This window comes from Suillus clintonianus, assembly GCF_016758775.1.
Source record: "Suillus clintonianus strain FC179 chromosome Unknown DEU56scaffold_95, whole genome shotgun sequence".
NCBI lineage: Eukaryota > Fungi > Basidiomycota > Agaricomycetes > Boletales > Suillaceae > Suillus > Suillus clintonianus.
The window spans coordinates 100,914-115,697 of NW_024539319.1; the positions used below are offsets into that span (position 1 = coordinate 100,914).

At 48.8% G+C, this 14,784-nt stretch overlaps 7 protein-coding genes across 7 annotated transcripts; 4 read left to right on the forward strand and 3 right to left on the reverse strand.

Moving 5' to 3' along the window:
* Positions 1 to 1,450: 1,450 nt before the first annotated feature.
* DEU56DRAFT_744440 (uncharacterized protein) lies at positions 1,451 to 2,493 on the forward strand (the record flags this gene model as incomplete). Its single annotated transcript, XM_041349073.1, has 6 exons — positions 1,451 to 1,594; positions 1,655 to 1,687; positions 1,736 to 1,908; positions 1,957 to 2,039; positions 2,093 to 2,299; positions 2,351 to 2,493. 6 exons carry the CDS (start codon positions 1,451 to 1,453, stop codon positions 2,491 to 2,493), a joined length of 783 nt encoding a protein of 260 aa, XP_041204173.1.
* Positions 2,494 to 2,599: 106 nt separating this feature from the next.
* DEU56DRAFT_826911 (uncharacterized protein) lies at positions 2,600 to 5,364 on the reverse strand. Its single transcript, XM_041354369.1, is given in 9 exon segments — positions 2,600 to 2,628; positions 2,654 to 2,671; positions 2,684 to 3,266; positions 3,365 to 3,453; positions 4,500 to 4,585; positions 5,030 to 5,039; positions 5,137 to 5,179; positions 5,234 to 5,279; positions 5,331 to 5,364. The coding sequence occupies 4 exon segments, from the start codon at positions 5,037 to 5,039 to the stop codon at positions 2,684 to 2,686; spliced, it is 768 nt and encodes a 255-aa protein (XP_041204174.1). The 5' UTR covers positions 5,137 to 5,179; positions 5,234 to 5,279; positions 5,331 to 5,364; the 3' UTR covers positions 2,600 to 2,628; positions 2,654 to 2,671.
* DEU56DRAFT_916928 (uncharacterized protein) lies at positions 5,156 to 5,709 on the forward strand (the record flags this gene model as incomplete). The annotated part of the gene is made up of 3 exons (XM_041357923.1): positions 5,156 to 5,179; positions 5,234 to 5,645; positions 5,699 to 5,709. 3 exons carry the CDS (start codon positions 5,156 to 5,158, stop codon positions 5,707 to 5,709), a joined length of 447 nt encoding a protein of 148 aa, XP_041204175.1.
* Positions 5,710 to 7,120: 1,411 nt separating this feature from the next.
* On the reverse strand, positions 7,121 to 8,087 carry DEU56DRAFT_744418 (thymidylate synthase/dCMP hydroxymethylase domain-containing protein; the record flags this gene model as incomplete). The annotated part of the gene is made up of 2 exons (XM_041349072.1): positions 7,121 to 7,527; positions 7,580 to 8,087. The coding sequence occupies 2 exons, from the start codon at positions 8,085 to 8,087 to the stop codon at positions 7,121 to 7,123; spliced, it is 915 nt and encodes a 304-aa protein (XP_041204176.1).
* A 2,781-nt stretch (positions 8,088 to 10,868) lies between these two features.
* DEU56DRAFT_744412 (uncharacterized protein) lies at positions 10,869 to 11,114 on the forward strand (the record flags this gene model as incomplete). Its single annotated transcript, XM_041349070.1, has 1 exon — positions 10,869 to 11,114. One exon carries the CDS (start codon positions 10,869 to 10,871, stop codon positions 11,112 to 11,114), a length of 246 nt encoding a protein of 81 aa, XP_041204177.1.
* A 462-nt stretch (positions 11,115 to 11,576) lies between these two features.
* On the reverse strand, positions 11,577 to 11,834 carry DEU56DRAFT_744386 (uncharacterized protein; the record flags this gene model as incomplete). The annotated part of the gene is made up of 1 exon (XM_041349068.1): positions 11,577 to 11,834. The coding sequence occupies one exon, from the start codon at positions 11,832 to 11,834 to the stop codon at positions 11,577 to 11,579; it is 258 nt and encodes an 85-aa protein (XP_041204178.1).
* A 717-nt stretch (positions 11,835 to 12,551) lies between these two features.
* DEU56DRAFT_592370 (uncharacterized protein) lies at positions 12,552 to 14,780 on the forward strand. The gene has a single exon (XM_041346979.1). It carries the CDS (start codon positions 12,929 to 12,931, stop codon positions 14,732 to 14,734), a length of 1,806 nt encoding a protein of 601 aa, XP_041204179.1. The 5' UTR covers positions 12,552 to 12,928; the 3' UTR covers positions 14,735 to 14,780.
* Positions 14,781 to 14,784: the final 4 nt, after the last annotated feature.

The window sequence follows — 14,784 nt, forward strand, 5'->3', positions numbered from 1 at the left end:
GGGTACTGCCCACTTTGAGATTTTCTTATCTTTACCTCCGCTGAGGATGTGCTTGCCATCCATGGAGAAGGTAACACAAAACATACTACCGGACGGTGGAGTGTTTGAATATGGCAATAGGTTATCGATCCGAGAGTCACCATAGGCGATCATGACTGTCATCAGAAGAGGAGGCGACAAAGGTGCCTGTCGAGCTCATGGCAATGTTGTAGATATAGTCAGCATGATGGCCCTTCCAGGACTCACCGGCCTGCTTCCAGGTCAATCACGGTATCCCACTCCCGTATGGTGTGATCTCGTATAGTGCTCGCTGAGAGAAGCCGTGTGCCATCGAGCATCCGCGCGAGTGAGCTGTTCCATGCTCCATTGAACACAGAATGAGCCTCGAAGTTCGTGATGCTTGACTGGATTCTATCTGTATATTTTTCATTGTTGCGATGGCAAGATGTTCACCAGTCAGGGAATGCCATACACATCATGGGACTGATCTGGACTGATGCACGGCAATTGATTTGATTTTCTTGCACCTGTCATGTTTTTGTGTTCCAGAGCTTTGTTGTAGCATCTCAAAACGTATTTTGTCCCCCGAGCCCGTCATCATACGGGCCGTATTAATATGGCATCTATCAGGGAACACTGCGACTGCGAAGACCAAACTTGCATGACTTTCAAATGTTCGACTGGGTGTGGTGATTAGAACGATATGCTCCGCTGCTTCGGCCATTCAATTGGATGTTGATGTTCTTCTGGCAGTTGACGTTGACGTTGACTTTTGGAGGTACGTGTACGGTACCGTGGCGTTTGTGCTGCTTCCCATGTCGAGTATGCCGTATCGTTAGACGCCCAGGATACAAGAACGTTGTACAATATTTGACCATCTCAAATATTCTACATATAATATTATGCGGTTCACTTTCAACAATATTAATTTAACTCTGTGTTGGTTACTTCATGGTCGCCTCGAATTCTGTCCAAGATATGGAAGTGAGCTGGGATCAAACATCGTTACTATCCACGACTCCCACGTTAACGTTAGTGGGGAGGGCTCTTGTCAAACGCAAACGGATTCCCATCTTACAAAACGCATTCTATCTCCGCGATAAATAACCGTAGCACAACTTTGAATCTCCTTGAAGCCGAATGTTCGTGCTCTTCACTCCTGTCTCTGAGTAATCGATAGCTGTCGCCAACCTTGCCGTTTCAAAAGAGCAGTTTAGCGAGCATGTACTTGCCCGGCACTCGTCATGAACTGGCGATTATGACATGAAGGCATGCCGTTTACATGTACACACTGTGTACATCTGAAATGCCGTCACCATATCTTCGAGACTTCGAGGTGTACGCCTCATGGCCCGGGTACGCTCATTACCCACTGGATTAGAGCGCTCGCCACACTAGTGGTTATAAACCTACTCCCATTGCTCAGTCCCGGCACCATTTACCTTCATCCATGGATCCTTCAGAGATACAAAAGAAAATCAATCGCTTTCGAATCCTCATCATAGGAAGAGCCAATGCGGGAAAAACAACTATCCTAAAGAGGGTTTGCAACACCAACGAGAACCCCAAAATATTCAATAGCGCTGGTAGAAAGGTGCGTATCGTGATGCTAGTACAACAATACTGATAGTGATGACTGTCCTATCGACATCAGATCGATGCCACTGTTCTGAACGCATCCAGAGAGGTAACGTGTACTGTCATCAGCTAGCAACATGAACTGACGTGTTCTTAGCGTGGAGAACACAATATCGAAAACGAAATGGTGTTTCAAAATAACCCGAGATTCATCTTTCACGATTCACGCGGTTTCGAAGCAGGCGGCGAGTCTGAGTACGACAAGGTGAACACATTCATCATGCGCCGCTCGAAGAAGGGAGATATCAGGGATCGAATTCACACAATATGGTAATCCTTCAAGTTGGCGACATGCACTAGCTCACTTCTTTGACATAGGTACTGCATCCCAATGGATGAGGAAAGCAGGTCTTTCACCCAAGCCGAACTCAGGTTTTTCTCCCACTGTGACACCGGGAGTAGTAAGCTTTCACATCCGCCTGTTGTTCGACTGATTCGCAACTTTGATCCTCAGTCCCAGTGATCGTAATATTCACGAAATTCGACGCCCTTTACGACGACGAATTCGCACGGCTAATAATGGAAGGAAAATCGAGGACAGACGCCAAAGCACTGGCCTCGAAGCACGCCGAGGAAAAGTTTGCAAACGGGACGCAATTGAAGTTCCTATACCACTCCAAGGACATCCGACGGCCGCCAAAATGTCATGTATGCCTCCCTGGTAAGCTGTGGATAGTTAAATTGCAATACATGATGACCATTGATCCATTAGACATGGACAAGGACGACGCAGACTGTGGCCCACTCATCAAACTCACGGCTGGAACTCTGGACAGCGAAGTCCTTCAGCAATTGTTTGTCTCAACTCAACAAACGAACTTGGAGCTCTGCATAGAATATGCAGTAGAACGGTAACTGCCCATAATCTCATTTGCCTGCCGAAAATGTTATTAACTGTTGTCCAGCACACTCGCAGGACTTGTTGGCTCTAATAAGAAAATCTCTTCTGAAGATGCAATAGCGAGATTGTGTAACTGGTTTCCACATATTCAGGTAAGATTATAGGAATCTTTGTAGGTTTCTCTCATTTATGTTGGGCATTTGCTTACAGGCAGTATGTTTGTTGATCCTCGTTTGAGCTCGAGCCATGCTGATCCAATTCGTTGCCCACCGTTCGCAGTTGGTGAGTGTCTTGATCCTCGTTCGAGCTCGAGCTATGCTGATCCCAGTCATTGCCCACCGTTCGCAGTATGTGAGTGTCTTTATCCTCATTCGAGCTTGAGCCATGCTGATCGACGCCATTGCTCGTTGACAGAGAGTGAGTGCAGTGATCCTCGTTCAAGCTCGAGCCATGCTGATCCAATTCGTTGCCCACCATTCGCAGTTGGTGAGTGTCTTGATCCTCGTTCGATCTCGAGCCATGCTGATCCAAGTCATTGCCCACCGTTTGCAGCCTGTGAGTGTCTTGATCCTCGTTCAAGCTCGAACCATGCTGATCGAAGTTGTTGCTCACCGTTTGCAGCCTGTGAGTGTCTTGATCCTCGTTCGAGCTCGAGCCATGCTGATCCAAGTCGTTGCCCACCGTTCGCAGACTGTGAGTGTCTTGATCCTCGTTCGATCTCGAGCCATGCTGATCCAAATCGTTGCCCACCGTTTGCAGATTGTGAGTGTCTTGATCCTCATTCGAGCTTGAGCCATGCTGATCGATGCCATTGCTCATTGACAGAGAGTGAGCGCAGTGATCCTCGTTCAAGCTCGAGCCATGCTGATCCAAGTTGTTACCCACCGTTCGCAGGAGGTGAGTGTCTTGATCCTCGTTCGAGCTCGAGCCATGCTGATCCAAGTCGTTGCCCACCGTTCGCAGATTGTGAGTGTCTTGATCCTCATTCGAGATCGAGCCATGCTGATCCAAGTCGTTGTCCGCCGTTCGCAGATTGTGAGTGTCTTGATCCTCGTTCGAGCTCGAGCCAGGCTGATCCAAGTCGTTGCCCACCGTTCGCAGGGTGTGAGTGTCTTGATCCTCGTTCGAGCTCGGGCCATGCTGATCCAAGTCGTTGCCCGCCGTTCGCAGCCTGTGAGTGTCTTGATCCTCGTTCGATCTCGAGCCATGTTGATCCAAGTCGTTGCCCACCGTTCGCAGATTGTGAGTGTCTTGATCCTCGTTCGAGCTCGAGCCATGCTGATCCAAGTCGTTGCCCGCCGTTTGCAGATTGTGAGTGTCTTGATCCTCATTCGAGCTTGAGCCATGCTGATCGACGCCATTGCTCGTTGACAGAGAGTGAGCGCAGTGATCCTCGTTCGAGCTTCAGCCATGCTGATCCAAGTCGTTGCCCACCGTTCGCAGCCTGTGAGTGTCTTGATCCTCGTTCGATCTCGAGCCATGCTGATCCAAGTCGTTGCCCACCGTTTGCAGATTGTGAGTGTCTTGATCCTCATTCGAGCTTGAGCCATGCTGATCCAAGTCGTTTCCCACCGTTCGCAGGCTGTGGGTGTCTTGATCCTCGTTCGAGCTCGAGCCATGCTGATCCAAGTCGTTGCCCACCGTTCGCAGTTGGTGAGTGTCTTGATCCTCGTTCGAGCTCGAGCCATGCTGATCCAAGTCGTTGCCCGCCGTTCGCAGACTGTGAGTGTCTTGATCCTCGTTCGAGCTCAAGCCATGCTGATCCAAGTCGTTGCCCACCGTTCGCAGCCTGTGAGTGTCTTGATCCTCGTTCGAGATCGAGCCATGCTGATCCAAGTCGTTGCCCGCCGTTCGCAGCCTGTGAGTGTCTTGATCCTCGTTCGAGCTCGAGCCATACTGATCCAAGTCGTTGCCCACCGTTCGCAGGAGGTGAGTGTTGGTGTTGTTGATCCTCCTTCGACCTCGGGCAATGCTGATCGACGTCATTGCCCATCCATTGACAGCGAGTGAGTGGGGTGACCCTTTGTCGAGTTCGAGCTTGCTGACTGAAGAAATTGCTGATCCATTGGCAGAATGTCAGTATATTCATCCTCCAGAGACCTCGAGCTATACTGATCAAAAATTTGCTGATCCATTGATAGCTTGTGAGTGTGTGCATCCTCTGTCGACCTACCACCTAGCTCATTCAAGCGTTTTCAGGATGTGAGTTCATTCTCTGTCGACCTCGAGTCATGCTGACCAAAGTCATTGCTGATTTGTTGACAGGTTGTGAGTGGGTGTTTCGCCTTAGGGGTCTAGCCATGCTTATCACTGACATTGCGCATCCCTTCACAGACTGTGAGTATTTTATCCTCGAGCCTTGCTCACCAATAACATTCCTCATTCATTAACAGAAAGTCAGTGTGTCTATCCTCCGTCGAGCTTGGGCCCCGCTTATCACTTATATTTCGCATCCCTTAACAGAGTGTGAGTGTTTGATCCTCGAACCTTGCTCACGAACGATATCACCGATTCATCAATAGGACGTGAGTTTATTCATCCTCCTTCGACCTTGGGCCATGCTGACTGAAGATATATTCTTTGACAGTATGTGAGTCTATTTATCCTCAGCAGAGGGATACAATTTTCAACTTTCCATCGTGATTTTACCAGCTTTCGCCCGCTCAACGTAAGGAGATGGGGTCTAGGTTACTCTCTGTGGTATGTCCAATTGGTCACAAACGACACACAGTTCGCGTGTTGAAAAATTGCCAGGCCTCTGGCTCATCACAATTGGAGACAATTGTTCAGCTTAGCTCCGGTGAAATTCCAGGCGATGTTGCAATGAACCTACTTATCATTGATCATGTAGCTGCCGTCATCGTTTTTGAACACTCTTTCTACATTTTGGAGCAGCACCGCTATCTTCGAGACTGGCAGGAGTCTCTTCCATATATTCGTGACGCTCTTGACCAGTACATGGCGTCTCCACATGATGCTGCTGTCAGGGAAGCTGTGAGCACTGCCGTCCGTAAATATCAAGAGGCTGTGAGCACTGTCAAAAACAAACCATCTACTTGGAAGGCGAAGCTACCTTTTGAACGCTCTCGGAGGAAGGCGCAGCAACTTTCCGAGAGGAAGGAGTTGATGAAAACAGTTCTTGGAATCACTCTACAGTATCGCCTGCGTATGTATCAACTCTGATGATTGTAACCATCCCGCTGATCTGTTTGTCTTCAGCGAGACCTTGATGGTGGGCAACGCATCACCACGTGGCTGATGTTTAGGGTGGAGTGAAGTATTCAGCGGTGAAAGCGAGTATCTTGAATGGTCTGTCGAGGTAGTTTCAAGAGGTGGACATAGTTGTATGATCATGCAATCTGGTGCTTTTTCTGGTATGGCGCACATGTCTTTGAAGCATATTGGTCTCCCTCAATTGAGACGGTGGAGAGACTTATGGGGCTTGAATATACATCCAAAGTATCCGTGGTCCGATTGCGAGTGCATGAAGGTAGGTATGTCCTGCGTACAAGCTGTCCTCAACCGTCATTTTTTAATCCTGTTTATTGTCTCAAGAGTTATTGCTCTATCTAAGTACTGAGTACTGAGATCCCTCATTGGGTTGTTAAAAGCTTATTTTTCAGCTCCGGATTCACTTCAGCGTGACCGTTAGTATCATTGACACGCCCGTCTGACCTAAAATCCACGACATGCCCATGACAAATGCGGAGTGACGGAGGGGATTCCCTGACCATCAACTATTCCTGCAAAGATCTTCTTCGGGCTTGCTCTGGTGAGGTCGAGCCTCCGGGATAAGCAACATCGCTAATGCACGTCACAGTTGGTGAGGTAATGTAGAACATACTTACTCTTGGAGACCCCAAATGATTTAAAATTAATCTGTTGAGTTACTTCAGTATGCCCCCATGCAAGCCATCGATGTAATTATGAGGTACTTATGAAGTCTGAAAATCATATTTGAACAACTGAACACTCGAAGCGGCGATGCTTGTCAGTGTTTTGGGGATCACCTCCCGTTCGTGCAAGTGTCGAACATGTTTTTAAGTCTCCAAATAACTCTCCAGTGACGCCTTGCGAAGCCTCCTACCTTCGAAACAGCTCCATATTGGCCAGAGTCACCCCTAATAGACGCTATACATCAGCATTGCTGCATGGAGTCCAGAGTTGATCTAACACGCGACGGTCTATTTCCTTATGCCTTCATCCTCACTCACGTGCCTGGTCACTTCATCGTGAAGCACGGGCATTTGCCTGCAAGTGGAAATCGCCCTTGGAAGTATGAAGTATACAACACCCTGTGGATGATATCGTCTCCCCGCCGTCATTTTGGGATCTTGAAGCATATAGATTTGAACGAGCAACGGTTCAGCAACCGCTGTAGGACCGTACCAGTGCTCCTGTCGGCTTTATTGTTGCGACACTAACGAATGGGACCGAATGGAATGAGTGCGAAATCACACTGCGCCGCGACTGTGTAATTTTCAATGTTAGATCATGAGCACAAGAAAGTTCTGTCATTTGGCTCTGTACCACAACGGGAGGTATCAATAACGATATCTTGTACATTTTGTTACTGCAACAGCAAGTAGCCTGGTATCATAGTTCAGTAGCAGGAGGGCAACACACACCACGGTCTTACATCTACACACTCATCTTCATCGCAATTGTTGGGTAAGGATTATATCCCTCGACCACGATATCTTCCGAATCAAACCCGTCAATGTCGTTTATCTCCCTTCTGAATTTGACCTTTGGGAATGATCTTGGCTCGCGTTTAAGTTGTATTTCGAGAGCATCGACATGATCGCGGTAAACATGTGCGTCTCCGAGTTGGATGATGAGCTCATGGGGTTTGGTCCCTGTGACGTGCGCAACCATGTGTGTTAGGAGTGCGTAAGAGGCGATGTTAAAAGGGATGCCTAGTCCGAGGTCGGCAGAGCGCTGGTACATGAGACACGATAGGCGTTTAGGAGCATCAGGTGTGACGGGGAGATGCACGTAGAATTGGCACATCATATGGCATGGTGGAAGGGCCATGAGCGGCATGGCTACGATATACAATTAGCGTGCGTGGGACCATTAAACTGAAGGTAAAATTACCTGCTGGATTCCACGCGCTCAAGATTATTCGTCGATCAGTCGGATCGTCTTTGATCTTCCGAATACATTCCTTCAGCTGATCGACACCCTGACCGGTGTAATCTGTGTCGCAATTGACGTAGTTTGCGCCAAAATGTCTCCATTGAAACCCGTATACGGGGCCAAGATCACCCTCCCGTCTGTGTCCCAGCCCCTGCTTTTGGAGGAATTCGCTACTTCCATTTCCGTCCCATATTTTGATGCCCTTCTGCGAGAGCACTCGGGAGTCTGTGCAGCCTTGGATAAACCAGAGGAGTTCCTCAACTATGGCACGTAGGAATGTACGTTTTGTTGTGAGGAGGGGGAGCGTGTCATCGGCGAGAGAGAAACGGAAAGAGGGGGGTGCAAAGATGGAGAGGGTGCCTGTGCCAGTGCGATCTGGGCGAACTTCGCCTACGTCGATGACACGCCGGACGAGGGAGAGATATTGGTGCTCCTCGTGTAGCGTTGTGGGCTCTGCGCTGCCCATTGTTGAATATGCGTGGTTGGTTATAGGTAACACGCGTGTAGATGGCAAGACGCGTCTTGTTCGCAAGAATAGTCGAAGCCGGCAGCAATTTCCAAAATAGGTAAGCATCATTATCGCAAAGTTACGGTTGTGCTAAATTATCTCAACGACAAAGCAAGGTACGTATTGACGAGGGGTAAGACACAAAAAGCGACAACAAAAGCATAGGGAACAGGCAATTGTTTAAATAATATAGCGATCTGGTGAAGTCCGTAGTTGGGTACACCATTGCGGGCCGACATCGTCATTCTTGAACAATATTGTACCAATGCCACGTCTTGTCTTGCCTTGTCTTCTCTAGTCTCGTCACCAGTCGCCTCAGTGTCTTGCATGAAAGCCGCCACATCACAGGCGGGTGAGCTTCTTGTGCAATGGAATCTGCTGGCAGCGACAAGATGGAGTGATCAGCATCAACTCGGTATGGGTTTCCGTCTCAACTTGGGGTTGACTCAACCCGTGAGACATGCTGTCGCATGAATTAAGAAGATTCTGAACCCCTGTAACAGCAGCATGGCGCTTCGTACGACGCTCCGAGTTAAACGTTAAACGTTAAACGACCGTCGTAGTAATTCAAGCCCAGTGACCATCGATGCGAATTCTTGATCGTTAATACAAGCGCGTGGTCACGTGACTCACCTCACGCTTGTTGGTGAAGAAAAGGAGACTCTTCAACTGCCAATCCGGTCATCCTTCAGCCTAGCTATCGTCACGTCCTGAAGCTACGTTTTGCCTCACAAAGACTGTCATTTTCTGTTCTACTATTAGTCTCTCAATTCGAGCCCTCAGAGCCACAATAAAACACGGGACAGCAATTCCAGCAACATACAAGTTGAACCCACTCGACGCGTGTTTCGATCCCGCGTCAAAGGTCTTATGCGCTCTATAGACAGTCGCATTCTTGAAAAGTGCCCTGATAATGTGGAGACCTACATCCATGACAAGATCTCCGTAGCTTAATTCGACAACCGCTCGAGTCGGCTCGACGATGTTCAACCGACTCATCCAGTTCTTGCTTGAAAGGCACCTTTTCAAGCTCGCTATCTCGGTCTACAAGAGAATGTTCCAAGAGCAGAGTCTCCATCCGTGGGATCAAACCTTTGGCGCCGGAACCTTTGGACCTTCCTTGGTACCATCTTTAGAATCAAAAGGCCGCGAGTTGAGATGATGAAGGGACAGGAAATCAAGAAGAATGTACCATTATCGGTGGCAAAGCGACTTGAACAGGTGCCACTCACTCCTCGACTACCTTATCAACAGCTGCGCTGTAAACGTGCAGGGCATCTACGGAGAGGAATGCGGCAGTGGGAGTATTAACACTTCCGATATCAGAGTGACCGAAGACGGCGATAGTTTACTGATCAGACAGCTGCCAGAGTTGTCATGAGATGTTGAAACGACGAGATCACCGGAGGGGTGAATGACAATGGGATTGGTTCTGGAAACGCACGTTGGCTCGTCCGGGGACTACCGACCTGTGTTCTTCCACACTTGTGTGCATGACAAGCGCTGCTCTGCGTTTCCCCAGGACAGTTACATAAAGCAAGTCTCTCCGGGGACCGGATGTTGGCCCAACCGGATGTGATACCAAGTGTTAACGTTGTTGTAGCCTCACGATCGTATCAATGCCGCCCCTGTGTATGTTTAACTTTGACAGACTTCCATTCATCCATTCGGCATAGCGTGCTTCTTTATCCTTTTACCGGGCGGATGCTTATCTTTTTCATCATACCTATTTTTGCACAACACCGGTATATGTCTATCTTCACCGTTCACAGCGGAGACGAATGTCCGTGTCCCAGAACGTCCTGGGCCTGGCCTTGACTGTATTTTCTCCGTTTTGCTAGACTTACGTGCTTGGTTTACCCCACAGAAGACTCGTCACTCTCCCGAACCCGGGCTTGATCTCGAGCACCAGTCATGATTTCCCCCCTTCTGCTTGCATCCGTGCCCCAATAATGTGGCAGCCTCGAGTGCCGTTCCAGGAGTTTCAGAGCCAATCCACAACTTCGCAATGGTTAGTTTTAGTTGCGAATATGATGGCTTGACGTTCAGTGTTCGTTCCCTTACGGGCATTGATGGTGCGCCCCTGCCTTCTGGCCCTTGAATGAGCTTATTACTGATTTCCATCTCAAGGCGGGTGACGACGAACCGTGCACCACACCCATCAATAGAGCGATAGCACACTGCAATACAGTGGATGGTGTCCTCGGAGGTCCGCCCGGTGACGTGAGAATTTGAGTATGTTTTCTCCGGCGATTCCATCATTGCGGGGCGTTGTTTTATCTCTCTGGGCTCGACAGGTACCGGTATGCACGCTTTCAGGTCGCATTGAAGATACGATCAGCTGTTCTAAATCTGTTGTCATTGATGGGCGTTCATTCGAAGTCAGTCTACCCCTCTATGTCAGGATTCAATGATTGATTAGCAACTCCCCATTCTTTGAGGAACCGAGTAATGTCCAAGAATGGTGAGCGCTGTTACAGCCCACTCCATTATAACAAGGTTGGTTTTCTTGATTTCAATTTTCGCAGCTTTCCAAGTTCATCATATGTGTGTATGATTTTGCTCGTCTTCCAATTGTCGACTGATTTATCAACCGTTTGATCCTCTTGGGCAGAGCTTTTCGTCATTCTTCTTACTAGCAACAACGAAGTCCTTTGCTCGTCGTTAGCTGGTGTGTTGAAATCGCCTCCCGCGGCTGTTGAAGATATTCTGATTCAGTTATTTTGCAGCACAAATATGATGAAATATTTCTCCTTGGTCACCCTCTCGTTCGCCGTGCTCCTCTCGGTGGCTACAGCAACCTATAGTAGCGATGGCGGCCAGGTCGTCACGAACGTCCAAACCTGTTACTGGAGCGGGTCTGCACCATTCTGTGCTGGAGGCTGCGGGTTTGGCTCCAAGGAATGTGCGACGAGCCCTTGTGGTGACGGGGCATGTTGTGTGACTGGGTACAAGAAATATTGTTGCGAGGGCGACAGGTGCTAATACTATGCACCTCAGTAATGAATGGATGGTTTTCACTTTTCTGATGCTAATTGTTTTTCTGGGATAATTGTATGCTATATATTGAACAATGCCATTGAATGTCTGCACCAACAAAAGGAAATTTCATTCGAGTCTGTGTTTTGGGGGGAGGGGGTATGGGGACACTCACTGCGTGAAGACCGAGGGTATAAGTGCTTGAAGTAGGTGTGCTTTAGTGAGGTAAGCTGAGGGACAGTTGCGGACAAGCAAACTCGACAAATCCGGTTTTTTTCCAGGTGAAACTGAGAATTTTCGGCCGAGTAACAGGGGACTGGCCACTCCCCCTGAAAAACAGACTCGAATGAGATGAAATTTCCTTTTGCTGGTGTAAACATTCGATTGCATCGTTCAAAGTATAGTATACAATTGCATTAGAAAAACAGAAAACATCAATTCATTGCTCGCGTTTCTGTGCTGAGGTGTCTAGTATTGGCAGGTGTTGCCGTAGCAGCATAATTTCTTGTACCCAGTCACACAACATGCTCCGTCACCACAAGCGCTCGTTGCACATTCCTTGGCGTCAAAACCGCAGCCTCCAGCACAGAATGGTGCAGACCCACTCCAGTAACAGGATTGGACATTCGTGACGACCTGGCCGCCATCGCTATTGCTACTATAAGTTGCTGTAGCCGGCGAGAGGAGCGCGGCGAACGAGAGGGCAACCACGGACAAAAATTTCATCGTATTCGTGCTGCAAAATAACTGAATCAAAATATCTCCGACAGCCACAGAGGCGATTTCAACCCACCAGCTAACGACAAGCAAAGGACTTCGTTGTTGCTAGTAAGAAGAATAATGAAAAAAAGCTCTGCCCGAGAAGATCAAACAGTTGATAAATCAGTTGACAATTGGAAGACGAGGAAAATCGTACACACATATGATGAACTTGGAAAGCTGCGAAAATTCAAATCAAGAAAACTAACCTTGTTATAATGGAGCGGGCTGTACCAGCGCTCACCCTTCTGAGACTTTACTCGGTTCCTCAAATACTTGGGAGTTGCTAATCAATCATTGAATCCTGACATACAGGGGTAGACCGACTTCGAATGAACGCCCATCAATGACAACAAATTTAGAACAGCTGATCGTATCTTCAATGCGACCTGAAAGCGTGCATACCGGTGCCTGTCGAGCCCAGAGAGATAAAACAACGCCCCGCAATGATGGAATCGCCGGAGAAAACATACTAAAATTCACACGTCACCGGGCGGACCTCCGAGGACACCATCCACTTGAGAGATGGAAATCAGTAATAAGCTCATTCAACGGCCAGAAGGCAGGGGCGCACCATCAGTGCCTGTAAGGGAACGAACACTGAACGTCAAGCTATCCTATTTGCAACCAAAACCAACCATTGCGAAGTTGTCGATTGGCTCTGAAACTCCTGGAACGGCACCCGAGGCCACCATATTCTTGGGGCACGGATGTAAGCAGAAGGGGGGAAATCATGACTGGTGCTCGAGATCAAACCCGGGTTCGTGAGAGTGACGAGTCTTCTGTGGGGTAAACCAAGCATGTAAGTAGCAAAATGGAGAAAATACAGTCAAGGCCAGGCCCATGGGAACGTTACATTCGTTTCGCTGAGAACGAAGAAGATAGAAATACCGCGGTGTTGCCCAAAAATATGAAAAGAACAAAATGTATATTATTAAATAATTTATTTTACTCACATTCACCCTTGCAAGGCAAGGTAAATTTCGTCCTTTAAATCGACTTATTGGGAAGGTCAGGTGTGTTGGTGAAGAAAGGAGACTTTTTCAACTGCCAATCCGGTCATGTTTCAATCCAGCTATCGTCACGTCCTGAAGCTACGTTTCGTCCCACAAAGATCATTTTTCTGTTCTACCACTAGTCCATCATACTCTCTCAATTCGAGCCCTCAGAGCCACAATAAAACACGGGACAGCGATTCCAGCAACATCCAGGTTGAGCCCGCTCGACGCGTGTTTCGATCCCGTGTCAATGGTCTTATGCGCTCTATAGACAGTCGCATTCTTGCAAAGGGCCCTGACGATGTGGAGACCTACATCCATGACAAGATTTCCGTGGCCAAATTTGACAATGTATACCGCTCGACAATGTTCAACCGACTCATCCAGTTCTTGCTTGAAAGGCACCTTTTCAAGCTCGCTATCTCGGTCTACAAGAGAATGCTCCAAGAGCAGTTCTTGCCCAGCCGTGACATTAGCTTGAAAGTGACGGCAATGACCGAAATTCTGGACGACGGCGAAGATACATTCGTCTCTCTCCGCAAGGTTGATCTATCTGCGTCCGGGAATATGGTTAGCGTCATGGTAACAACGTGTATGCGTGCAGGGCAAATGAACGCTGCAGAACATTGGCTCAAGAAGTATGAGAGTGACTGCACGGAGCAGGGCGTTGCCCCTGATCCAGCTCCTTACGCGGGCATACTGGAGACATTGCAGGAAATTCAACCCGAAAACTCTGGAGCTGTTCAGGCCACGCTGTACCGCATGCGCTCAGAGGGTGTTACGCCTGATATATCCGTTTTCAATACGCTTATCCGCTCCAGCCTCACTCGTCGAGAATACACCGAGGCCTTTGGGCTCTATCACGCAATCATGACCAACCGTTCTGCTTCCCTCTTACCCAGCGACCTCACTTTCAAGAAGCTGTTCCATGTATCCAAATTTTTGAGCCAAAAACGTTCACGGAAACACAAGCGCCCGGACAATGCCGTCCCTCCGCGCCAGTTGTTCCGGGATATGGTTCAATGCCATCTTCTGCGCACCGGAAATGCTCCCCGGGTGCACTCCAACGTAGTTTCAGCATCGTGCCTCCATCTTGCACTGCGGACGTTTATGGCTCTCGAGGATTACCCCGCTGCCATCATGACGCTCCGCGCGTTCGACCATTTTGGGTTCAAGCCGAACTTACAGACGTATTTGATTGTCATCACTAGTCTCGTATTGCGAATAAAGCGGGAGCTCGGACATATCTGCGGGGCTGACCAGCACCGCTTCGCAGATTTCGTCATGCACATGAGGCCTCGGGAGCCTCCAGACATTGACGTGCTGGAGCGGAGGATTCGATGTGAAGAACATGTGGTGGAATTATCTGGACCTGCATGCGTTGGCCCTGAAACAGTCACACACCTCCTCACACTGGGGGAGCCAGCTGCTTCGTCCCGGGATGAAACACCTCATGTCGGGCGCACGCGATTACCCACATCTGCCTTTCCCACTGTCGATATGCTCTTAGGAGCTACGGTTCTCTTGCCGTTTCAAGAAATTTCGCTCGCACCGCTCGTGAGACTGTTGAGAAAAATGATCTTTGTAGGCCTTTATAGGAAAGCCGCGCGGGGTAAGAGGGAGGGCTGGGATTGGAGAGGGGCAGTGGGTCCCATATTGTCGAGCGCGAAAGAGGAGATGTGGCGCGATTTTGAGCTTGGTCCGGGGACACGACCAGTAGTGAAGCAAAGGCGGAGAGGGCATGTCGGAGCTACGAGGGGGTCGTTGCCGTCATCGGCCTCGAGGGTTAGAAGGATGGTGAAAAATCAGACGCTTCAGTCGTTGGGACGTAGAACCTCTCGAATCTCAATAGGACAAACATCTAGATGATCATCACGTGATTTAAGTAAAATTCACGATTGATTGGCGCGTCTTGGTTA

Coding starts and splice junctions, on each gene's coding strand:
- DEU56DRAFT_826911 (XM_041354369.1), bottom strand. Junction 3,454..4,499: donor AAGCTCGAACTCGACAAAGG/GTCACCCCACTC, acceptor ATGAGGATCAAG/ACACTCACAATCTGCGAACG. Junction 3,267..3,364: donor ACACTCACCTCCTGCGAACG/GTGGGTAACAAC, acceptor GCATGGCTCAAG/CTCGAATGAGGATCAAGACA.
- DEU56DRAFT_592370 (XM_041346979.1), top strand. CDS start 12,929: ATGTTTCAATCCAGCTATCGTCACGTCCTGAAGCTACGTTTCGTCCCA.